At 39.0% G+C, this 25,336-nt stretch overlaps 1 protein-coding gene across 3 annotated transcripts; it reads right to left on the reverse strand.

The window, feature by feature from the left end:
* Positions 1–3,517: 3,517 nt before the first annotated feature.
* LOC124595281 lies at positions 3,518–24,859 on the reverse strand. Of its 3 annotated transcripts, none has more exons than XM_047133959.1 (4): positions 24,398–24,859; positions 5,405–5,621; positions 5,076–5,201; positions 3,518–4,145 (listed from the first exon to the last, which is right to left on the reverse strand). In XM_047133959.1, exons 1-4 carry the CDS (start codon positions 24,694–24,696, stop codon positions 3,657–3,659), a joined length of 1,131 nt encoding a protein of 376 aa, XP_046989915.1. In that variant the 5' UTR covers positions 24,697–24,859; the 3' UTR covers positions 3,518–3,656. The 3 variants fall into 3 exon arrangements, with proteins under 3 accessions (XP_046989915.1, XP_046989916.1, XP_046989917.1); XM_047133960.1 differs by lacking the exon at positions 24,398–24,859 and adding an exon at positions 16,761–17,294; XM_047133961.1 differs by lacking the exon at positions 24,398–24,859 and adding an exon at positions 5,707–5,807.
* Between the last annotated feature and the right edge of the window lie 477 nt (positions 24,860–25,336).

Genomic DNA, 25,336 nt, shown 5'->3' on the forward strand with positions numbered 1-25,336 from the left:
ATCAGTGATTCCCAACCTTTGTGAAACAATGTTTCTGCATGGAGTCAGATATTAGCTACTACCCTTGGACACCAATTTTTGTTGCTACTACTTTTTGATAACCTCTTTTTTTTTATAGAATGATGTTGGTAGTCTCAGAACAACATGTTAAAATTGGTTCATTGTACTCCTGTTTGTAAACCAGTTGATTTTTAGACTCCTTGCGTTTGAAATACCAGTAACTAGAAGACACCACTTTGCTACTGTTCTGCGTGAGAACTGAATAACAATAATAATAATAATAATAATTTGTGTGGCACAATGGCAAAGTGCCTTTCTTTTGATGTGATGCCACTTCAGCAACTTGCACATTCCTAATCTAATCCTGTTATCAAGATGGGACATGTCATTTTTGGCAGCTCCTCACATCACTGAAAGGGGAATGCTACACTGAAGGCAAACTGAAAATTTTTGTGGTCTGAACAGCCTTAAATTTTGCTTCCTGTTTTCAGGCACACTATCACTAGCCTCCTTTAGCAGTGTAAGAACTATTACCTACTTTCTATTAATTTTGATGTATGTTTGAAACTGCAAAGAGAATAATGAAGCAATATATGGTTAAGAGAACTATGTACAACTCTGAGAATATATTTAGGCATTTATGAGGTCTCAATGTTGTCATAGATGGCTGCTACAAAGTATGTGCATTTTTTTATCAGTTGCATAAAACTTTCTTAATCAGTATGCATGTATTCAAGAATATTGTCTATATTTCTATTCAGACAATAGGTGTCTGGTTTTGTGTGTAAGAGATTTTCTGCTGTTCGTTTCTGATTTTCTGTTCCAGATGCAGCTACCGATACACCAACTACATGATAAGATTCACGTTCAAGAATGCTTGTGAAGTGTTCTGAAGGAAATACTGTTGCAGTTCATGTGTCCATATTTAAAAAGTGTACAGAACAAAGCAGCGATGTAAAGACATTTTTACTGTGTGTGTGTGTGGGGGGGGGGGGGGGGGGTGATAGAGCTAACTGTAGCCATTATATATGTTATGGGATTATTTGTTTATTAAGTAAATATCAAGCCATCCTGACTTGGGTTTTCGTGGTTTCCCCTTGTCGCTAAGGTGAATACCGGGATGATGTGTCTAAAATGCCACGGCTGACTTCATTCACGAGTGTGTCACATTATGTATTTCTCTGATACAGTTGTTAAATTTTAATAGGCAAATACAATGCATAAACAGAATTGGTTAAAAATGTTACTGCTTATTTTACTCCTGTTTCCTATCATGTTAAATTCCTATTGTAATTACTTATCATGCAGACGACTTGTATCCCTGTGTATTATTTAAATATCCCAGGATATTTTAACTGTATTCAATTTCTTAAATACAATTATATCATTAGATATCACAAGATTCCAGCTGCTTTTATTTGTCACATAAGTACATGCTTCTTTTGAAATTCATACTATGATTGGCTACATATCTCAACTACTGCATTTATTGGTGATACTCTTGAAGTAATTTACCTACTCAGAGATTTAGAAATCCTTACTATCGACTGGATTCAAAACGGCATATTTTAATTTGTTCTCGTGAAACAGCCTGATCTAAATGTACAGTTGAGTGCAAAGCTTTCATGCAGGCTATGTTACTACATAGGCAAGTCTGCATAATGTTGTTACCAAATATCTCAAAGTACTTGGGTAATTTGCTTCAAATTTTTACACTGTCTAATGAACATCTGGATAGATAGGGGGTGGGGTGTTACCAAAAGTCTATAGCAAGATCTTTACCAATATGTTTTGTATTTTTATCTGATACTCTCATTCATATTGACATAGGCTATTTTTCCTCTTTTTTTATAAATGTCTTAAGGTTTTCTGCATAAAGTTACTGCAAGAAAGAAATTGCTATGCTGTGAAAATGTACAGCTTAACCTATTCACACAGTGTTTCAACCAACATAGTCTGGCATGTCTACCATTATGCAAGTTGTTTCCCCTATCATAAATCTTCCTACTTATGTACAATCAAATTATATACTAAATGTGCTGCTAAGTTTTCATCATAGCAATCATATTTACAGGAAAGAGGCCAGTGGCACTTGTGGGTTATGATTAGAAAACTTTGTAATTCTATTCGTATGCAGATTAAAATTGTGAAATGTCATTGAAATTATTGTCCTCAAAAACTCAGTAGCAGAAGTCTTTAGAATACCCTGTATACCAGTTATCTCAATGGATGCACTTACTCATATTGAGACATTCCAATCAAGGCTCAAGATCATACAGTGGTAAGATAAGGATGGGGAGAGAGGGGTGCTAAAGATGTGTATCCAATTCCCACACATATTATACAATTGTCCAGCATTTCTGGGTTTGCTAGTATATAATTATGTTACAGGGATTTTACTTTAGTCATTCCTTTCAGACAATGAGAAAGTTCTATTTCACTGAATGTCCTCTTTCCTGCATCAGTGTAATGTTTTACTTACTCTTTGAACTATTTTACAATTCTCCTTACTAGACATAGCTTATATGGTTTATTTGGCAGTCTCTTATGTTGACTGCAATGTGGCCACTAGCAGAAATAGCCAAGGCTCTGCCTCGGCTAGTGGAACCCCATGGCAGTGAATGTAACAATATTAGCGGTTTAATTTCGAAATTGGTATTGATAATTGTTCTAGCTATTTCTTATACATCACTTTCTTATTGTGAAGATGCTGATACTTCATGAACAAAGGTTTCTTTGATATCTTAGTATTGCATTTAATTTACCTTCCTGGAAAATTGCTTTCAAAACTGAAAAAATGGTTTAATATGAAATATGTTGGTAGTACAGCTACCATTAGGATTATTAGAAACTTCACGAGTCAACACTACAGCTTTCTTTATCTACGTTTCCCTTTTTGCATCTGTCATTAGACTTTTACCATTAATTTCCATTAAATGTTTGAGAGTGCATTTACTGTTGGTAAAGTTGCTGTTCAGCTCCATGAGGATATGCACATAAATTATAAAAATGATCTTGCTAAACAACTGATTTCTGATTCAATTAGCAGAAATATTACCTTTAAATTTGAAGCTCCATTTTCATGTTAAGTGCAGTAAGTGGACAAAGGATCTTATAACACTTCTCGCATTTGTTTCTGGTTACCCTTAAAACAGACTTCTCAAAGCAGTTCAACAAAGCATTGTAAACATATGTACATATTAAATCTCAGAAGAACTATACAAATATCTACATCAATCCACCTCAATAGAATTTATGTCATTAGTAGAAGATTAATTATTTGTAACTAGTCATACCATTGCTGAAAAAAGGCTGAAATTTGTTTTTCAGAGACAATTAAATTTTCTCTCTTAAGCCTTTCATAAAATTTCAGGTTTGAGATAAATAGAAGTCTTACAGCAGGGAAAAAACGTTTATTTTATCAATATTTCATATGGCAGTGGAATGATGTGCTATAAGTAAATGACATAAATGAAGTAATGGAATGACAATTTTATAATTCAATGACTGGCATAATTCTTTACTGTATGTTGCACAACAAATAAAGATATTGTTGGCCAAGATGTTAGTGGAAATTAAAGGGCACTTGGAAGAAAGGAATAAAGTAAATAATTTTAAATACCATTTATTTTCTGTACATTATGAAAATCACAAACTTACACAATTTCACTGTCACTCGAGTTCTGCATTTGTATCTGCAGATCTTTAAGTCTTGCTTCTGTTGTTACATTAACAAGGTCTCTTATTAACTGCATTCTTATTTCATTGCTCTTGATTTCCTTTGCAAGGTTACCAATGAATATCATGCAGCTATCCATAGTCAGCTCTGCCGAGGATTGTTGGCGGTCTTGGCTGGCACATATTTTATTAGCTATGACCTCAACAGCACTCATGTACACATCACCAGGCCTCTTTCTTCTTCCATCCCTGCTTTGAGTGGCATGGGTAGGTGGTGGTGGTGGTGGTGGTGGTGGTGGTGGTGGTGGTGGTGGTGGTGGTGTTGTTGTTGCTGCTGCTGCTGCTTCTCCACATTGTTCCCCAATGCATACATCGTTCATCACATCCACATCAAGACTATAACAGCCTTCGATGTTTTGATGTGGTGATGGTTGTATATCCACACTTTGAGAAGAGAGACTGCATGTCTGTAAATTGCAAAACATTCTGAAATTTATTGCAATACTATAACTGAATGAAATGCATAACATACCAATGAACAGTTGAGCATACTGAAGTTTTGTAAATAATGTAAGAGACAGTTACTACATAAGGGGTAACTTCTATATTTTGTTATTATAAAAGTGGGGAGGGGGGGGGGGGTGTTCTTTGCCCCAATTTCAGGGAAACTGAGGGAACTTTTTCCCTCTGACGAATTTGATCAAAATAGCTCCACAATATTTTCGTTGCTGTCTTTCACACCTGAAGCAACTTGGGATGAATCATAACACATTGAAAGGAATACTGCTTACGAGATTAGTGTTATTACAGTGGGTATGAATGCAAACAAAAGCCAAGAGCACACCAATATCCAAATTACAATGCACACAAAATCTGAAAGAATTCCAGTAATGCATAACAAATGGAACATTTGCTAAAAATGTCACAAAACGCTTCTGAACCAGTAAGAGGTACTAGTAAACAACCTGATAGAAGGAAGAAACCATGCAGTGCTTGATTATTCTAGTGATGAAGACCTATCATAAGAACAAATTGCAGATGAGGAAGTTCAGATGAAGACTGGGAATCATACAGAAGAAATAAAACCATATCAAAACCACAGAGAAAACTGACACCTATCCACAAGCAAATTAGGCCTAATCCACACTAGGGCTACTTTGCTCAAATTTTTAAAAGGTTAAAAAATTTAAAAAATAATCCCTTCATAGTTTACTATGGTTCTTAAATAGCTTCGAACAGAATAACCTCATTTTCAAAAGTAATTTTACAAAACTACTACCCACTACATGATTTTGTATGAATAACTACGACAGTGGAGCACAGTATTGTAATTGCATTTATAATGTGTCTAAGACCAATGAAATTCAGTTTTTGTCTTAAGTAAATAGGTAACTTACCTCTTCACTTTCATTGTCCTCAGTCATTGAATGTTGAGTCAGGCCTATGGCTGTACTTTTTCGTGGTAAGCAATGATCCGCCAAAAACATTAACTTCTCGTAATACCATAAAGATGGTTTGTATATCTGAAAAATTGTAAGTTCATATTAACATAGTAAAATGTACGTGGGAAAGCTACATCGTAATCCATTACCATTCAAGATTATGTGCTTTCAAAAATCGGGTGAATATTCAGTGTGATATTTCTAGGAAATAGTCTTAAATGTGTCAGATTTTTGCAAGTAGTAGGTTTCTACATTCAACACAAAATTCATAGTTTCGTACTTACGTCGTTCATCCCAGCGCCACTGCTTTTCGTTGATTTTACTTTGGCGTGCTCCACTTTAAATTGAGTTTGTAGATTGTGCATTTTGCTGTAGCACTCCTTGCTCGTCGTGTATGGTCGAACAACGCACACGGCACTTGCAACTCTTTCGAGTGCTTCTGCACGCAAGTGTTTATTGTAATAATTTGGGCTTTTCACTGCGTACAGACACTGTTCTTCCCTATAAGCACATATCAAAGTTTCAATTGCTTCCTTGGACCACTGCGGAGCCATTATTTAATGATTATAATAACTTCCTACTGCACCTCACAACAGCAGAAAAGGAACTATGAACAAAGGCTTCCAGCTCAAGCTTTCCGCGTCTGACGTCACAAACGAAACGTCTCATGATTGGCCAACGCAGGTAGCATGCAGGGAACCTTGCAAGAAAAATAGCACCGGACCCATCCTGGAAATCTTACAAGGTTACCAGCAAGGTAGCCCGCTAGCAGACGACGGAGCCCGCGAGGCAGCCGTCGCGCGAGCCAGCAAGGAAACTTGCAGCGAATCTTGCTCCGTGTGAGACGGGCTTAAGAGTGGGCCAACACCATACTGAATTCCACCATTACTGATGGAGGGCACCACGATCTTGTAAGTCATTTTAAGCCAGATGTCCATATACTTTTGATCACATAGTGTGAGCTGAAAAAAGAACTTTTTAAGTATTCTGAGGAAGGCTAAAACTGTGCAATAGAAGCAGTTCAAGCACGTGGCAGTAGTATGATGAAAGATGTGGAAGATTTTGGTATTCCATTCAGTACGCTAAAAAATAAAATTAAAAGAAAAGTACATATGGAGCATAAGATGGCACCAAGTTTAATTCTGACAGAGGATGAAGAGAATGGAAGACTTACATCATTAAAAGATGGAACACCTGGTGAAAAATGGTTTAAGTCATTCATGAAACGTCACCCTTATGTATCAGAATGGCATGCTAAGTGCATAAATACTGCTAGAGCAGCTGTTACTGAGGAAAATATCAGGCAGTGGTTCAATGAACTTCATCAGTATCTTCAGCAGGGTAATAATTTGGACAATTTAAATGAACCAACAATAATGTATAATGCAGATGTATCAGGATTTGAAACATATCCCAAAACTGGAAAAGTTTTGGGTCCAAATGCTTTTGACAATCAGTATGAAGTCAAAAGTGGCAATGAAATGGAAGCCATTACTGTAATGAATATTTTTAGCATGGCGCAGCAGAGTCAGCAACTGTAAAATGTAAAAATATTAAATTTCAGCCTCCAGTTGCATAAGCAAAGGAACTTTACCTAGGTTTAGGCTATAATAATGTAGCCTTCTTCAGAAATCTCACAATATAACATTAAATTAAAACATGCCAGATATTGACATTGTCAAACTTAAAATGTTAGTACTACAGTACATAGTCGTAAGACTGTGTCACTTCTACTAATGTTTTGCCAATAGGTCACACCAAAGGGCCAGACAGATAGGCCTCGGGTGCTGAGTCATAAATGGCCACCGGAGGCAGCGACGCAGCGCGCTCAGCTGGTGGTCGCATGCATGCGGAGTAATACAGACTTAAAACCAGTAAATGTTAACTGAGATTATTATGGAAAATAGTTTATTACAGTAGTTCAGCCTATTGATGGCATTAAGACCATACGTCACTGAAGATACCGTTCCATAAAAGGCATAAGACATACACTCCTGGAAATTGAAATAAGAACACCGTGAATTCATTGTCCCAGGAAGGGGAAACTTTATTGACACATTCCTGGGGTCAGATACATCACATGATCACACTGACTGAACCACAGGCACATAGACACAGGCAACAGAGCATGCACAATGTCGGCACTAGTACAGTGTATATCCACCTTTCACAGCAATGCAGGCTGCTATTCTCCCATGGAGACGATCGTAGAGATGCTGGATGTAGTCCTGTGGAACGGCTTGCCATGCCATTTCCACCTGGCGCCTCAGTTGGACCAGCGTTCGTGCTGGACGTGCAGACCGCGTGAGACGACGCTTCATCCAGTCCCAAACATGCTCAATGGGGGACAGATCCGGAGATCTTGCTGGCCAGGGTAGTTGACTTACACCTTCTAGAGCACGTTGGGTGGCACGGGATACATGCGGACGTGCATTGTCCTGTTGGAACAGCAAGTTCGCTTGCTGGTCTAGGAATGGTAGAACGATGGGTTCGATGACGGTTTGGATGTACCGTGCACTATTCAGTGTCCCCTCGACGATCACCAGTGGTGTACGGCCAGTGTAGGAGATCGCTCCCCACACCATGATGCCGGGTGTTGGCCCTGTGTGCCTCGGTCGTATGCAGTCCTGATTGTGGCGCTCACCTGCACGGCGCCAAACACGCATACGACCATCATTGGCACCAAGGCAGAAGCGACACTCATCGCTGAAGACGACACGTCTCCATTCGTCCCTCCATTCACGCCTGTCGCGACACCACTGGAGGCGGGCTGCACGATGTTGGGGCGTGAGCGGAAGACGGCCTAACGGTGTGCGGGACCGTAGCCCAGCTTCATGGAGACGGTTGCGAATGGTCCTCGCCGATACCCCAGGAGCAACAGTGTCCCTAATTTGCTGGGAAGTGGCGGTGCGGTCCCCTACGGCACTGCGTAGGATCCTACGGTCTTGGCATGCATCCGTGCGTCGCTGCGGTCCGGTCCCAGGTCGACGGGCACGTGCACCTTCCGCCGACCACTGGCGACAACATCGATGTACTGTGGAGACCTCACGCCCCACGTGTTGAGCAATTCGGCGGTACGTCCACCCGGCCTCCCGCATGCCCACTATACGCCCTCGCTCAAAGTCCGTCAACTGCACATACGGTTCACGTCCACGCTGTCGCGGCATGCTACCAGTGTTAAAGACTGCGATGGAGCTCCGTATGCCACGGCAAACTGGCTGACACTGACGGCGGCGGTGCACAAATGCTGCGCAGCTAGCGCCATTCGACGGCCAACACCGCGGTTCCTGGTGTGTCCGCTGTGCCGTGCGTGTGATCATTGCTTGTACAGCCTCTCGCAGTGTCCGGAGCAAGTATGGTGGGTCTGACACACCGGTGTCAATGTGTTCTTTTTTCCATTTCCAGGAGTGTATATAAAATGTATGGTACATAAGGATGAATGAACATTAATTGACAGCGTTATTTGTTACAACAGCTCGAAATGATACTGGCAAATAAACCATAATAACTGATTTTCCAGCTCTATGAGAAGCAAATGACATTATATAGTGGAAAGGAACCTTTAAATAAGAAAAGGCCATTAGTTAAGGTTAACAGTGCCTGAAATGTGTGGAACTTAACTAAGAATTAATGCATGTGTATGATAATAAGGACAATTGTCTCATACAGGTTAGCGGAGAGATATACAGTATGTGATCAACAATTAATACATAAGAAAACCAGTACGCTGTATGTCATAGCCAGCTACTGACGTAGGTATAAGACTATATAAAGTAATGGATTTATTGGATAATAGTTGCGTGCAATGCCACAAAACATTATGAAGGCAGTATAGCCAGTGGAGTTACATGCAAACTTTATGAAGCTCTTAAATGTAAATACACCATTTGATGTGTAACAAACTGTGAAACAGCATTAAATATGCAGTGTATGATCAGGAAATACCCAAAGCTACTAATAAGAACAAAAAGTCATAGCCAGGTACTGGCGTGGGTAGTAAGCAAAATACAGTATTAGATTTAATGGGTTAATAAGTAGTACATAGGGGTGTACCACGCCACAAGTCATTATAAAGGCAGATACAAGAAGTCATGTTGTGTGCAATATTTTTTAAGCTCATAATAAGAGATACACCATTTGACATGTATCAAATTGTGAAACAGCCTTGAACTAACAGAAAATAATGACGATTATGTGAAGTGTGTATGTAAACATAAAGATAAGAGATCAATGACATCAGGTAACATGAAACTCTCGCATCATCGCAGTAGACAAAGCAAGGGCTGAAATCCTTCGAAGAAGTTCTTATTTTTCAACCGTAATTGGTCATTAAGCAAGTTGTCTTTATTGTAAAGAAGGCGTTTGAAAATTTGCATTTCTTCAAGTGTGTCTAGCCTGCATCCTTTAGCTTCTTGTGTAAGAGCTCTTTGTTTGTAAGTGGATTAGGGGCATTGGCCATTTGGATTAGATGTTCTGTTCGTCATGGGTGCCATCTCCACTTTTTGTGGGTAAATGCTCTTTGTATCCAGCCGATAAATCTCTTCCTGTCTGACCTACGTAATAACTCGAGCAATTGCTACAGGTAATTTTGTAAACATCTGACGATAACAATTTATCGTTAGTGTTTACTTAAGAGTGGACTAAATTCTTTTTAAGGGTATTATTAATGGAGTAGGTGACTTTAAAACCCTGACTCTTTAAGATATGCCCTATTTTGTAAGAAGCTTTGCCTATAAATGGGATAGAAATGAAATTAATGGAGTGATCTTTATAAGCAGTACCTAGTGTAGATAAGGTTGTAATGTTTCTATGTGGTTTCTTGTCATAGATTTGTTTCACGATATTTGGATTGTAATCATTATTCTGGGTAATACATTCAAGTGTCTTTCATTCATTCTGTAAACATCTGAAGAAAGTGGAATAGGTAGTGCTCGGTGTATACTTGACTGGAAAAAGGCCATTTTGTGGGCTTGGGGGGTCTGGAATCAACAGGAATAATATAATTGGAGACAGTGTCTTTACAGAAAATGTTAAAACTTATTTTGTTGTCAGCTATTATCAAAATTTGACAAAATGGCCTTTTTCCACTCAAGTATACACCGAGCACTACCTATTCCACTTTCTTCAGACAATTTACAGAATGAATTAAAGACACTTGAATATATTGCCCAAAATAATGATTACAATCCAAATATCATGAAACAGATCTATGACAAGAAAACACATAGAAACATTATGACCTTACCTAAACTAGGTACCACTTATAAAGATCACTCCATTAATTTCATTTCTATCCCGTTTACAGGCAAAGCTTCTTACAAAATAGGGTGCATCTTACAGTTAGGGCTTTAAAGTCGCCTTCTCCACTAATAATAACGTGAAAAGAACTTAATCCACTATTTAAGTAACACTAACGATAAATTGTCACGATCAGGTGTTTACAAAATTACCTGTAGTGACTGCCCTAGTTATTACATAGGTCAGACTGGAAGAGCTTTATCAGCTAGATACAAGAACATTTTCCCACAAAAAGCAGAGACGGCACCCATGGCTTGACATTTGCAGGACATCTAATCCAAATGGCCAATGACCCTAACACACTTACAAACACAGAGCTCTTAAACCAAGAAGCTACAGGGTGCAAGCTAGACACACTCGAAGAAATGCAAATTTTCAAACGCCTTCTTTACAATAAAGACAACTTGCTTAATGATCAATTGCAGTTGAAAAATATGAACTACTTCGAAGGATTTCAGCCCTTGCTTCATCTACCGTGATGATGCAGGACTTTCTATGTCACCCGATGCCATTGCCCTCTTATCTTTATGTTTACATATGGATTTCACATAATTGTCATTATTTTCTATAAGTTTAAGGCTGTTTCACAATTTGATACACGTCAAATGGTGTATCTCTAATTATGAGCTTAGTAAAGAGCACACAACATGACTTCTTACAACTGCCTTTAGAATGACTTGTGGTGTCGTATGCCCCTATGCACTACTTATTAACCCGTTAAATCAAGTACTGTATTTTGCATATCACCCATGCCAATACCTGGCTACAACATACAGCCTTTTTCTTCTTATTAGTAGCTTTGGTTATTTCCTGATCATACACTGCATATTAATACACTAACCTACGTTCACTGCTGTTTCACAGTTTGTTACACATCAAATGGTGTATTTATATTTAAGAGCTTCATAAAGTTTACATGTAACTCCACTGGCTATACTGTCTTCATAATGTTTTGTGGCGTTGCACGCACCTATTATCCAATAAATTCATTACTTTATATGGTCTTCTACCTACGCCAGTAACTGGCTATGGCATACAGCCTACTGGTTTTCTTATGTATTAATTGCTGATCACATATTGTATACCCAACCGCTAACCTGTATGAGACAATTGTCCTTATTACCATTCACATACGTTAATTCTTAGCTAAGTTCCACACATTTCAGGCACTGTTAACCTTAACTTATGGTCTTTTCCTATTAAAAGGTTCCTTTCCACTATATAATGTCATTTGCCTCTCATACAGCTGTAACTTCAGTTATTATGGTTTCTTTGACAGTATCATTTCTAGCTCTTGTAACAAATAATGCTATCAATTAATGTTTATTCATACTTATGTACCGTGCACTTTATATATGTCTTATGCCTTTTATGGAACGGTAACTTCAGTGACGTATGGTTTTAATGCCATTAATAGTCCAAACTATTGTAATCAACTATTTTCCATAATAATCTCAGTTAACATTTACTGGTTTTAAGTCCGTATTACTCCGCATGCGCTCGACCACCAGCTGAGCTCGCTGCGTCGCTGCCCACGGTGCCCAGTTACTACTCATCGCCTGCAGCCCAACTGTCTGGCCCATTGGTGTGACCTATCGGCAAAACATTAGTAGAAGTGACACAGTCTTATGAAAATGTACTGTAGTACTAACATTTTAAGTCTGACAAGGCCAATATCTGGCATGTTTTAATTTAATTTTATATTGTGACATTTCTGAAGAAGGCGACATTATTATAGTGAAACCTAGGCTGAAATTTAATATAATTACTGTAATGGCAAATTTCAGTGCTTCTGGAGACACTGTGCCCTCATTGGTTGTCTTTCCACTACAGAAAATTTCAAGGTACATATTGGAGAATTTGAACAGTGAATGGGGCATTGGGTACTCAAAAAGGGCTGAATGACAGAGGCTCTCTACTTTCAATATATTTCCAACGTTTTCCTTCCATGGCTGGAGAAAGGGAGAGCAAAATTTTCTGTTTTTTACTGGTAGAGGGGTACACATCCCAAACATCATATAGAGTTGCCAGGTTGTGTGCCGACAGTGGTATAATACAATTTGTGTTGTATCCAAATGCGGCCCGTGCTTCAATCAGCTGATGTGGCAATATTTTGTCACCTGAAATCTGAATGGAGAGATGCTGTATACAGGGCTATTACAAATGATTGAAGCGATTTCATAAATTCACTGTAGCTCCATTCATTGACATATGGTCACGACACACTACAGATATGTAGAAAAACTCATAAAGTTTTGTTCGGCTGAAGCCGCACTTCAGGTTTCTGCCGCCAGAGCGCTCGAGAGCGCAGTGAGACAAAATGGCAACAGGAGCCGAGAAAGCGTATGTCGTGCTTGAAATGCACTCACATCAGTCAGTCATAACAGTGCAGCGACACTTCAGGACGAAGTTCAACAAAGATCCACCAACTGCTAACTCCATTCGGCGATGCCTCTGTAAGGGGAAATCAACGGGTCGGCCTGCAGTGAGTGAAGAAACGGTTGAATGCGTGCGGGCAAGTTTCACGCGCAGCCCGCGGAAGTCGACGAATAAAGCAAGCAGGGAGCTAAACGTACCACAGCCGACAGTTTGGAAAATCTTACGGAAAAGGCTAAAGCAGAAGCCTTACTGTTTACAATTGCTACAAGCCCTGACACCTGATGACAAAGTCAAACACTTTGAATTTTCGGTGCGGTTGCAACAGCTCATGAAAGAGGATGCGTTCAATGCGAAACTTGTTTTCAGTGATGAAGCAACATTTTTTCTTAATGGTGAAGTGAACAGACACAATGTGCGAATCTGGGCGGTAAAGAGAATCCTCATGCATTTGTGCAGCAAATTCGCAATTCGCCAAAAGTTAACGTGTTTTGTGCAATCTCACGGTTTAAAGTTTACGGCCCCTTTTTCTTCAGCGAAAAAAACGTTACAGGACACGTGTATCTGGACATGCTGGAAAATTGGCTCATGCCACAACTGGACACCGACAGCACCAACTTCATCTTTCAACAGGATGGTGCTCCACCACACTTCCATCATGATGTTCGGCATTTCTTAAACAGGAGATTGGAAAATCGATGGATCGGTCGTGGTGGAGATCATGATCAGCAATTCATGTCACGGCATCCACGCTCTCCCGACTTAACCCCATGTGATTTCTTTCTGTGGGGTTATGTGAAAGATTCAGTGTTTAAACCTCCTCTACCAAGAAACGTGCCAGAACTGCGAGCTCGCATCAACGATGCTTTCGAACTCATTGATGGGGACATGCTGCGCCGAGTGTGGGAGGAACTTGATTATTGGCTTGATGTCTGCCAAATCACTAAAGGGGCACATATCGAACATTTGTGAATGCCTAAAAAAACTTTTTGAGTTTTTGTATGTGTGTGCAAAGCACTGTGAAAATATCTCAAATAATAAAGTTATTGTAGAGCTGTGAAATCGCTTCAATCATTTGTAATAACCCTGTATAAGCAGAAATACAAAACTGGCAACAATGATGTAACAAAAACTGTATTCGGTCCATTGCTTGAGACTGTTTTCAATGAAAAGGTTACTCCTGAAACAGTGAAAAGTGGTTTAGGAAGTGTGGTCTTTTCCCTTACGTTCCTGATGCTAGATGTATGTCCAGCAAATCTAGACAGTGTGGATGTGTTATAACGTGTGGTAATGCAATAAAACATCATCATTTGGTGTTGAACAACTTTTGCATTTTGGATCTTTAATGAAGAGAAACCGAGCAATAGAATTCCATGCAGCAGAGAAAATTCGATGGGAACGTGATTCAGGAGCAGAAGAATTATTTCGGGTCTGGCATAAAATTCGTGCTACATGTATATTATGTCCTACAATTAAAACTACGGATGCTAACATGCCACCTCTGCACTTAGTTAGTACAGAACAATCCATCCCCATATCAGAAAATCCAGCAGGAGATCCTCAAGTATTACTTACAGCACAATATATTGTGACTCAGAAGATGAAACATCTACATGTCGTAATGTAAAGTCAGGAGCTCAAGATACAATACAAGAAAATGCCAGTTCAGGTCCTTCTGAGCCGTCTCCAGTCAACACTGAAGCAGATACTCTAAAACACGATTTATCCCAATCATCTCAGAAAAACATAATCAGTCAACATTTTGCTAATCATTTTACCTGGCCTACTGAAACCTCTATCAAAGTTGGAAGGAAAAGACAGTACATACCATATGCAACAACATTCAAACAGTGGCAAGAGTGGAATAAATCAAAAGAAGACCTAAAAGCCAACACAGAAGCTGCCAAATGACTTAGAATAAAACAAAGTAAAATGGCAAAACAGATGAATGCAAAAAAAAGACAAGTAAGGAAACTGTTTCCAGAGACCCGAGACCAAAAAAGAAACCTGTAAGAAAAGGCAATTCAGAGTCAGAATTCCGCAGTGATTAATGGAGTCCTAGTGAAGACGCATCAGAAAATTACCCTGGCAGTAATAAAAACCTTGGTGCCACTGAGAAGAGACATAACACTGGAAGACCTGTATTCAAAGAAGGAAATTTTGCTTTGATCCTGTTCCCAGGCCAGAAAGCCGGCTGAAGTGGCCGTGCGGTTAAAGGCGCTGCAGTCTGGAACCGCAAGACCGCTACGGTCGCAGGTTCGAATCCTGCCTCGGGCATGGATGTTTGTGATGTCCTTAGGTTAGTTAGGTTTAACTAGTTCTAAGTTCTAGGGGACTAATGACCTCAGCAGTTGAGTCCCATAGTGCTCAGAGCCATTTGAACCAGGCCAGAAAAATAATAATAAGTATAAATTTGTGTGCACTGTTCAAAGAGTTACTACAGAAGAGGGCATTGCGGTAATGGGTTTTAAAAGCTGTGACAAAAGAAATACATTGTTTAAAACTGATGCGGATGATGTAAGCACAGTTCAGTCTTCACAAATTTCAGCAATATTTCCATAACACTCTATTATCTCTACAGGAGGCACACTGTTTTACAAGTTTCAATGTCTTGTTGATATTGGAAAACTAAAATGAAACTGAGCAGACTTGTGTAAAGTTTATTGTTATGTGTATTAAGTTATATTGTTTTATTTCACTGAAAAAATTCTTCAATATGTTAATGATTTACGTAAGTGTTTTAAAATTAAGTTCCCAGGTATAATTACATAATGATCAACTACTGGTTCATGGGTCATCATTTTGTGGAACTGTATGATCAACTATTGGTAATTCTTGTCCACTGTAACTGAAATTCAGAAAATGTAGGGAACAATCATATCAAGGTTAATGTATGTATGTAATTCTTTACAGGAAACTTTTCTCTGCGATATTACCAACTTAGTCCTTCATAGATGTTCTACAAATCAAATAAAGGTAAAATCAAATTGTTAATTGATCAACTAATGGTTGTATCACCCTACATGTGGAGTGTAGGTGAGTGTATTGGATGTGTGTGCAATGTAATGTTGTGTTTGTGCCACATAATGATGATGATATGGAATAGGGTGAAACCCAATGCCAGCACATAGGCTATTCCACTCGAAAAGTACCAAGGGGCTGCTGAGCTTAATGTCCCCATCCAGTGGATGCATCACCATCAACAGTGTCACATGTCTTCACTTCATGGGTTTGTAATTTAATTCAAGACATTGGCACAAAGTTTGGTGATCAGGAACTTTACACCACCTCTTCTTCCCTTGCTGGCCATAGATCAGTAGTGAAAGCTTCATCCTCCCTCAGGATTCAAACTTGCACACTTCCTACTCAGGTGTCACAGCACCAGTACAAATAATTTTACTTCTGCTTATTTCACTCTTTTCTGTTCCAAAGTTAGAGTCCCTAGAAGAAATGCAGATGATTCTTCCTTCTAGTAATGTATGTCAGTTTCTCTACTACTCTTTAAGCACATTGTATTTTTAACAACATCATTTCATAAGAAAATAAATCTAATCTGTTAATTAATTTCCAATCACTAAAACAAATAGGCCTACCTACAGGATGACCAAATGTGGTCCCACACAAAATTCTCATCACTTTATATTATGCAATGAATACTTTTTGCCAAGGTGATGAGTTACCCAAACATATTATCTCATAGGACATAACTGAATTAATATATGTTAACTACCTGATTTCCAGAACGAATTTTCACTCTGCATTGGAGTGGGCGTGGATTTGAAACTTCTGGGTGGATTAAAATTTTGTGTTGGATCGGGATTCAAATGTGGGACCTCTGCCTTTTACAGGCAAGTGCTCTACTGACTTAAGTTATGCAAGCATGACTCATTATCTGCCCTCACAAATTTATTTCTGCCAATATCTCATCTCCCACCTTTGAAACCAGACAGAGGTTCTCCTTCTTACCTTGTGGCACTAGTACTCTCGATTTCTATGTTCCCAAAGTTGTCAATTCTTCTTTCAGAATGAGTACCTGAAACTAAATGTTTTAACATGTTTTTTGAGTTTAAGCTTTCATTAATATGCACACTAAGAATTTTGATCTATCCACCCTTTTTTGTTGGTAAGCTACATTAACAATAAGTGAGGTACTTTTATGATACATAACTGGAAAAGGTGCTTCTTTTCCAAAATTTAAAACTAGTCCACTCATGAAAAATATGTTAGAGCTTTAAGATCATTTTTTTCTGTGTTGATGCTTCTTTGCTCAGCCCGACTATGTTTGTATGCTCTTTGCAAAAGAAACAATTCTGCATTCTGATTCTAATAAATGCCAGGTCAATAACATAACGCAAGAACAGTAATGGGCCCGTTTCAAATTTAGAGAATGCTCATTGTGATTTCTCCCCGTGCAGATTATGTCATGACCCTATTTGCATTACTTGAACATCAGAGTGTAACTTTTTGCATCTCTTTCAAAATGATGGATCACAGCAATCAATCATTTCCTTTCAGGTTTTATTCATCAAATCTAGATTTCAGCTAGTGCCTTGCAATTATCAATGCACTATTTCATAGTTTCAAAGCACGTCCTAGTACGTCAGTCCCCTATTGTTTGGGCTTCTGCCACAGGTCGTTCAAGATTCATTTCTTAATGTGGAGTTAAACCAGGCATATAGTGAACGATGTATCCCATAAGATCTTAATTTTTGTAATATAATATTATGATTCCTGCAATCAAACACCTTCAGTAAGTCACAGAAGATAATAACTGGTAATACGTTATCACTTATTTATTTTATTATGTACTCAGTGATACCATAAATAGCTGCCTCAGAACAGTAGCTCTATTGGAAGCCAAACTGTGATTGCCTGCAGAACACCATTATGGCACAGATGAGTCATAACCCTCAGATACACTAACTTCTTAACAATTTTGGGAAACATTGTAAGGGGTGAAGTCAGACTGTCTGTGGAGTCACCTGTCTTACAGAGAGATCCATCAATGACATATTTTAATCTGTCTCTGGAAATGCTGTAAACTGAAAATGTATGATACATGTGACAATGAACATCACATATTATTGGGCCATAAATGTTTAGTGTCTCACCAGAGGTTACACAAACTTCATATGAATTTTTACTTTGGAAGGTCATTATGATATTTGTTATTTTGGATGGGGAAGTACAGGGTTATTACAAATGATTGAAGCGATTTCACAGCTCTACAATAACTTTATTATTTGAGATATTTTCACAATGCTTTGCACACACATACAAAAACTCAAAAAGTTTTTTTAGGCATTCATAAATGTTCGATATGTGCCCCATTAGTGATTTGGCAGACATCAAGCCAATAATCAAGTTCCTCCCACACTCGGCGCAGCATGTCCCCATCAATGAGTTCGAAAGCATCGTTGATGCGAGCTCGCAGTTCTGGCACGTTTCTTGGTAGAGGAGGTTCAAACACTGAATCTTTCACATAACCCCACAGAAAGAAATCGCATGGGGTTGAGTCGGGAGAGCGTGGATGCCATGACATGAATTGCTGATCATGATCTCCACCACGACCGATCCATCGGTTTTCCAATCTCCTGTTTAAGAAATGCCGAACATCATGATGGATGTGCGGTGGAGCACCATCCTGTTGAAAGATGAAGTCGGCGCTGTCGGTCTCCAGTTGTGGCATGAGCCAATTTTCCAGCATGTCCAGATACATGTGTCCTGTAACGTTTTTTTCGCTGAAGAAAAAGGGGCCGTAAACTTTAAACCGTGAGATTGCACAAAACACGTTAACTTTTGGCGAATTGCGAATTTGCTGCACGAATGCGTGAGGATTCTCTACCGCCCAGATTCGCACATCGTGTCTGTTCACTTCACCATTAAGAAAAAATGTTACTTCATCACTGAAAACAAGTTTCGCACTGAACGCATCCTCTTCCATGAGCTGTTGCAACCGCGCCGAAAATTCAAAGCGTTTGACTTTGTCATCGGGTGTCAGGGCTTGTAGCAATTGTAAACGGTAACGCTTCTGCTTTAGCCTTTTCCGTAAGATTTTCCAAACTGTCGGCTGTGGTACGTTTAGCTCCCTGCTTGCTTTATTCGTCGACTTCCGCGGGCTACGCGTGAAACTTGCCCGCATGCATTCAACCGTTTCTTCGCTCACTGCAGGCTGACCCGTTGATTTCCCCTTACAGAGGCATCCAGAAGCTTTAAACTGCGCATACCATCGCCGAATGGAGTTAGCAGTTGGTGGATCTTTGTTGAACTTCGTCCTGAAGTGTCACTGCACTGTTATGACTGACTGATGTGAGTGCATTTCAAGCACGACATACGCATTCTCGGCTCCTGTCGCCATTTTGTCTCACTGCGCTCTGGCGGCAGAAACCTGAAGTGCGGCTTCAGCCGAACAAAACTTTATGAGTTTTTCTACGTATCTGTAGTGTGTCGTGACCATATATCAATGAATGGAGCTACAGTGAATTTATGAAATCGCTTCAATCATTTGTAACAGCCCTGTACATGCAGGGTAGCTGAGAGTGCCAACACACTGCTTCCTGGACTCGGGTAGGTGCGCCAGCCACAGATTGAATGAGCCTGGCAGATTAACAAGGGGGGCCGGTCTGCCAGCCAGCCTGGATATGGTTTTTAGGTGGTTTTCCACATCTCACTATGCGAATACTGGGCTGGTCCCCACATTCCGCCTCAATTACACGACTCACAGACACTTGAAAATGTTTGGACTATTTCATGGCTTACACCAGAAGCAGACGGCTGGGTACACTACTTAGACCCCAGGGGTTCTGGGTGGCGTCAGGAGGGGCATCTGGCCACCCTCTGCAACTAACACTGCCAAATCCATAATAATAAGGCTTACAAGTGGGACCAAGGCCTCACGAAAAGAAAAAGAAGATTTTGGATGTGGAAATGCGATTTCACTAAATTTGCTTCTTTCATGTAATATTGTCCTCTATCTTCTGAAATTCTTGAACCAATGTTAAAAATGATTTATGAAATGTATCTGAAATACACTGACTGTCTTTGATAATTCCTTCATTCTCTTTAGTTGAGGAAGTGTCATATTCTATGATTTCTTTCCATGTCTCTGTTTTGACAATATTCTGTGTTCATCTAATTTAAATTAGGTAATGCTGATGGTATTAGATTAGGAAATAAGACACCAAAGGTAGAGGATAAGATCTGTTATTCTGGCAGCAAAGAAACTGATGACCCCAGAAGTAAAGCATATACAACATAGACTGCAATACCAAGAAAAGTGTTTCTGACGAAGAGAAATATTTTAATACCCAATATAAATTTAAGTGTTAAGTAGTCTTTCCTGAAAGTATTGCCTGGAGTGTAGCCTTGTATGGAAGTGAAACAACAGAAATGAAAAGAATAAGAACTACTGAAACTGGTGATGCACAAGAATACAGTAGATTAGATGGGTAAATTGGATAGCTAATAAAAAGGTGTTAAATTGAGTCAGGTAGAAAACCTCTTTATGGCAAAACTGGACTACAGCATGGGATGGGTTCATAGGACACATTTTGAGGCATCAAAGAATAGTTATTTTGGGAATGGGAGGAAGTGCTGGAGCTAAAAACTGTGGATTGCATTAGTTATGCGGAGGTGAAGAGACTTGCACCTGACAGACTACGTCAAACCAGATTGGAGACCAATAGACAGTGCCAAAATTGACAACATAACATAACACAAATATTAAATAGTTTCTCTGACAATGACTGGCAGCTGTTGAAAATGCATTATGTAAGCCTAGCTAACAGGAGTAATTTTATCAATAGATTTGTAACATTAATCAATAGTGAAAACTTGCAAAATTTTGGTAGGCATTTGCAAAAGCTACAATAGAACACAATAAACCAATCTAAAATTGTCAACAATAAATTTACCCTATTCTTGAATGCACTTGCTACCCTTTTTGAAGATTCATTTCCTACGTGAATTTCAAAAAGTACCAACTTGAGAGGTTGCAGAAGACAACAGCTTGTCATGGAAATTAAAAAATCCTGCAAAACAAAAAGAGAAGACTTTGTACTTCACCCAGAAATACATATCACGATAGGGAGCACTAGAAATTGTACTGTAGCATCCTAAAGAGAGCGGTCAAAAAGTCAAAGAGCCTGTTCATTAAATCTGAAATCAACAGTTAAATTAAAAACAATCTGGAAGGTGATAAAAAAGGAGACAGGAAAAGTTCAAAGGATACAGACAGTACTGAAGCTTGTCATAATTTCAGCATGGAAAATGAAATTGCTGCAAATATCTTCAACAAACATTTTTTGCCAGAAGCTGTTGAAATTGGTTGCAGAGGTTCTACAGCTGAAGCCCTGGGCCTTCTACAAAAATCAGTTCAGAACAAAATTATCCAGATAAATACAGCCAACATCACAACTTATGAGAATGACAAGGTGATGAGACAAACGAAAAACAAAAATGACTGTTGTGGACAATGTATCAATCACAGTAATGGAACAGCACTGTAAATTTATTCTTAAACCTCCATGTCACATAATTAATGAGTCTCTAAATCAAAGTGTTGCCCTTAATAGACTCAATTATGCAGTTTTCAAACTACAGTTAAAAAAGTGGCAAAGGTCATATTTCCAACTACCAGCCAATTTCATAGTTTTTCTAAAATCCTACAAAAGTTTACATATAAGTGGCAGCCACATGAAAATGAGACACAAGGAAAAAAAAAAGTAAGTGAACTGTTTTTTATTTCAAAAGTATCCACAATAACTGTTAATATGGTCAATGTTACAAAAAACTGTTTGTGGGTGCCTATGGAACCATGATTGTATCCTGGCATGCGCCTCTTTGTACGATGCAAATTGACGGCCACGAATGTCTTCAGGGCCTACATGCTGCAAGAGGTGCTTCAACTATGCCACAGAAGTTTCTATCCTCCATACAGTCCTGATTTCTCCCCAAGTGATTTCCACATTTTTGAGCCCTGAATAAAGACATTTGTGGCTGTTGATTTGCTTTGGATGAAAAGGTGCACACCTGGGTACAATCATGGTTCTATGTGCAACCGCAAACATTTTTCCAAGAAGGCACTGATCACCCTGTTTCGCAGTTGGATAAACGTATTAACAGTTGTGGCAATTACTTTTGAAATAATCAATAGTTTATTTACTTTTTTTCCATTTGTCTCATTTTAATTTGACTGCTCCTTGTAGAAGAGTGTCATGAGTCATCTTAATAAGCCTAATATCCTTAATAAAAATCAGTTTGGATTCCAAAAGGCTATTTCAACTGAATAGGACATTTTTTTCATTTGTCAACCAACTAATGGATCCCATAAACAATAAAATGGCACTACTTGAAATCTTTTGTAATCTGTCTAATGCATAAGACAGTGTAGATCAGAAGTATTAACACTATGGCTTAAATATTAAAGCAGGGGTGCAGCTCGAGTCATGTCTAGATAACGGGAAGCTGAAGGTAGCATTGAATAATTCAGTGAAGGCACCTCCCTGCTTTGAATGGGCACAGTGAAATGTGGAGTACCACAAGGCTCAGTGCATAATCCCTTATTATTCTTTATCTTTTCGATAACCTGCCATCATGTATGAGGCTAAGAGCACACTTTACCCTAATTGCAAAAGACCTAAACACTGTAACTGACAGAACATCCAAATGCAGTTTAGATAATATCGCATCCACTGTATTCAGAGAAGCTCTAGATCAGTTCGTTTCAAATCACATGTCCCTCAGTATTAACATGATCCAGTTCCACACAGCGCACAAGAAAAAGTGAAGATAATTAAATATCATGTGGCGACAAAGACACAATAAGAGTTGAGGATTACAAATTGCTGGGATTATATATTAATATCAAACTAAATTAGCCAGTTCAAATCCTTGACCTGTATGAAAGAACAAATTCAGCAGCATTTGCTGACCGAATTCAACAGCATTTGCCATTCATTCAACTGCATCTGTTTGTGACTTGGAAACAATCATAGCTGCTCACCTTGGATACATATTGTACGTAACACAATTCTGAAGCGGTGAGCGAGAATACCGAAAGCACTGTCAACTACATGTCTTGCCCTTGATAATCTACTATTGAAAATTTTTGACTTTTCACCTTCACAGTGCTTGTATGCTTTCAAAATGTATGGCTGAAGGCTAAAAGCATCACCCACTACTACTACATAAAGTACTGGAATACTGCTACCATTAAGAACTTTTTCTTGAGGAATATGGAGCCAATTTTTTTGTAGTGCAATGCCAATTCTACTATTAAAGAATATGTCTGTATCACAACCTAAATTGCTACAAATCGTATCCATAAGTGTGAAACGATACCATGCATCCACAACAGCAAGCAAAACTACACTATCAAATTTCTTATTGTCAGAAGAGCCAACACACTGTGATGGTGAAAATGCAATATGTTTCCCATCCAAAGCACCTGAAAATAAAATACATGAAACAAGAGATGGTTATAGTTCAATGATTAGTTAGATTAGAATACAATGATTAGTTAGATTATAATACAAATTTGACCAAAAAGGCTTGCTCAGTAACTGGAATTAAAAAAACACTTTTTCACTTTGCATTCATTTGTACACCTAGTAGCTCACCTATGCAGTGTGGAAACTGCCATAAATCATCAAACTCTTTTGCAATTACTTCCCATTCTTTTTCTGTTGTTGGAGCCTGCAACATAGTAGGAATGAAAGAGTAACTCTTGCTGATTCCGTAAGACATAGTGCATATGTACCTATAAATATTTCCCTTTCAATGTGGTACAAATCGCGGAACACACTTCTGTAACTACTTTTGAAATACATGGTATAGAAATTCTGTGAGCAACTGACAAGCTCTGGTAGGTCTCCCCTGTTGCCAGATACTGCAATGTTATTGCCAGCCTGTGGCACCATGAGATAAAAGATGTATCAGCACACCAACCAATTTAAAAGTACTTAGAATTTTTTGTGTGGAGCCATCAACATGACAGCTTTTGGAAATGTCAAATACATATGGGTCTTAGTATTACAGGCAGTAGTTATAACAATCAATACAATGCATGTGAAAATACATTACAGTCTTTAGACATATTAACAGAACAAGAGTCATTAATTTACCATGTACCATAAATTCTTAATTTTATAAAATCGTTTTGGTGGATTATTAAAAAATTCTGAAACATCTTTAAAAAAAATGGCTCTGAGCACTAGGGGACTTAACTTCTAAGATCAGTCCCCTAGAACTTAGAACTACTTAAACCTAACTAACCCAACGACATCACACACATCCGTGCCCGAGGTAGGATTCGAACCCGCGACCGTAGCTGTCGCGCGGTTCCAGACTGTAGCGCCTAGAACCGATCGGCCACACAAGCCCGCTGAAACACCTTACGTCTAGCTTGCATCACTGGGCACTTAATGTTTACTGATTTAAAATTCGTTTCGTGAATACAGGCACTTTCCAATGAAAAGCTTTTTTTCAGTTTTGGTATGAAATGTTTTTTTATAACTAGTTTTTGGAACTTTGGCAGACTCGTCAGCCGATTGGTGTGTGAGCTCCTCACTACGTGCCTAAACGAAGAAGGGAATTTAACGTACCTGTGGCTCGGTGAAATTGAGTCTCTCATGACTGTGTCTGCCTTGCGAATATGACGGTCAATCACTGACAGTAACTTGTCAAAACATGCACACTCCATCCCCACAAATCTGGAGAATTCAAGAGAGTCTTCTGGTCTCTCCCCATTCATTAAAGCATTATAAATTTCTCTTCCTTCTTCTCCTCTTCTTTGCAGCCAAGGTTGCACCCAAAAACGTTTTGTTTTCTTTCGACGATCTTTCCTCCTTTTAACTAAAATGACTAGAGCTAATGCCGCTGCCGCCAAGACTTTTTTTGTCATCTTTTCTTCTTCTCTAAATGCATGTAACTGAAGTTTTAGATGCTGTACGGTTAACACCTGGTATCAGACATGCTAATCGCAACTTATGTTAAACTAAAGAATACACGACAAAAGAAATTAGATCACGGCCTGTAACACCGTTCATTCACGAGAATGTTGTGTAAACAAGTTCGTGCTTTGTTTACAAACATTGCCAACCAGGGCAGGCAACGTCTATGTACTGAAAATCTTTATTTGCACTTGTGCACCTCGTAATCACGGTGCGGATGTAGTATGTCCCACACAATTAAAGGCACTCGTGTATGTGCATGTCTCTTCCTCAGCATGTGCATGCGAGTGCTTTCATTCACATCTGTGTTGACACTGGGCGCATCTATTTTCATGTGGGGCGAGCTACAGCCGCACGGAGATGAGCCGCAAGTCGCACAGGTGTAAACGCACCCTTAGAGATAAATTTTTGTTAGACTGGAAAGGAAATCAGCTAATATACGTCGAAGGCAAGGGGCAAATCTGAAAGGCATCGCGAGCAAAATACAAATTATTTTTTATACTTCTTAGAGAATGCCGCAAATACATATCGGGTTGTAAGTAAACAACAAAAGGACAAGTTTTACGATCGCAGGATGAATCCAGAATAATG

This window comes from Schistocerca americana, chromosome 2 (assembly GCF_021461395.2).
Source record: "Schistocerca americana isolate TAMUIC-IGC-003095 chromosome 2, iqSchAmer2.1, whole genome shotgun sequence".
Taxonomy (NCBI): Eukaryota; Metazoa; Arthropoda; class Insecta; order Orthoptera; family Acrididae; genus Schistocerca; species Schistocerca americana.

Bases quoted from the DNA above. Each gene is read 5' to 3' on its own strand.
- LOC124595281 (XM_047133959.1), bottom strand. From the start codon at position 24,696: ATGACAAAAAAAGTCTTGGCGGCAGCGGCATTAGCTCTAGTCATTTTA. The intron at 5,622-24,397 runs GTACGTTAAATT...ATGTGCTTATAG, and splicing joins TCAATTTCACCGAGCCACAG to GGAAGAACAGTGTCTGTACG. The intron at 4,146-5,075 runs GTAAGTTACCTA...TGCAATTTACAG, and splicing joins AGGACAATGAAAGTGAAGAG to ACATGCAGTCTCTCTTCTCA.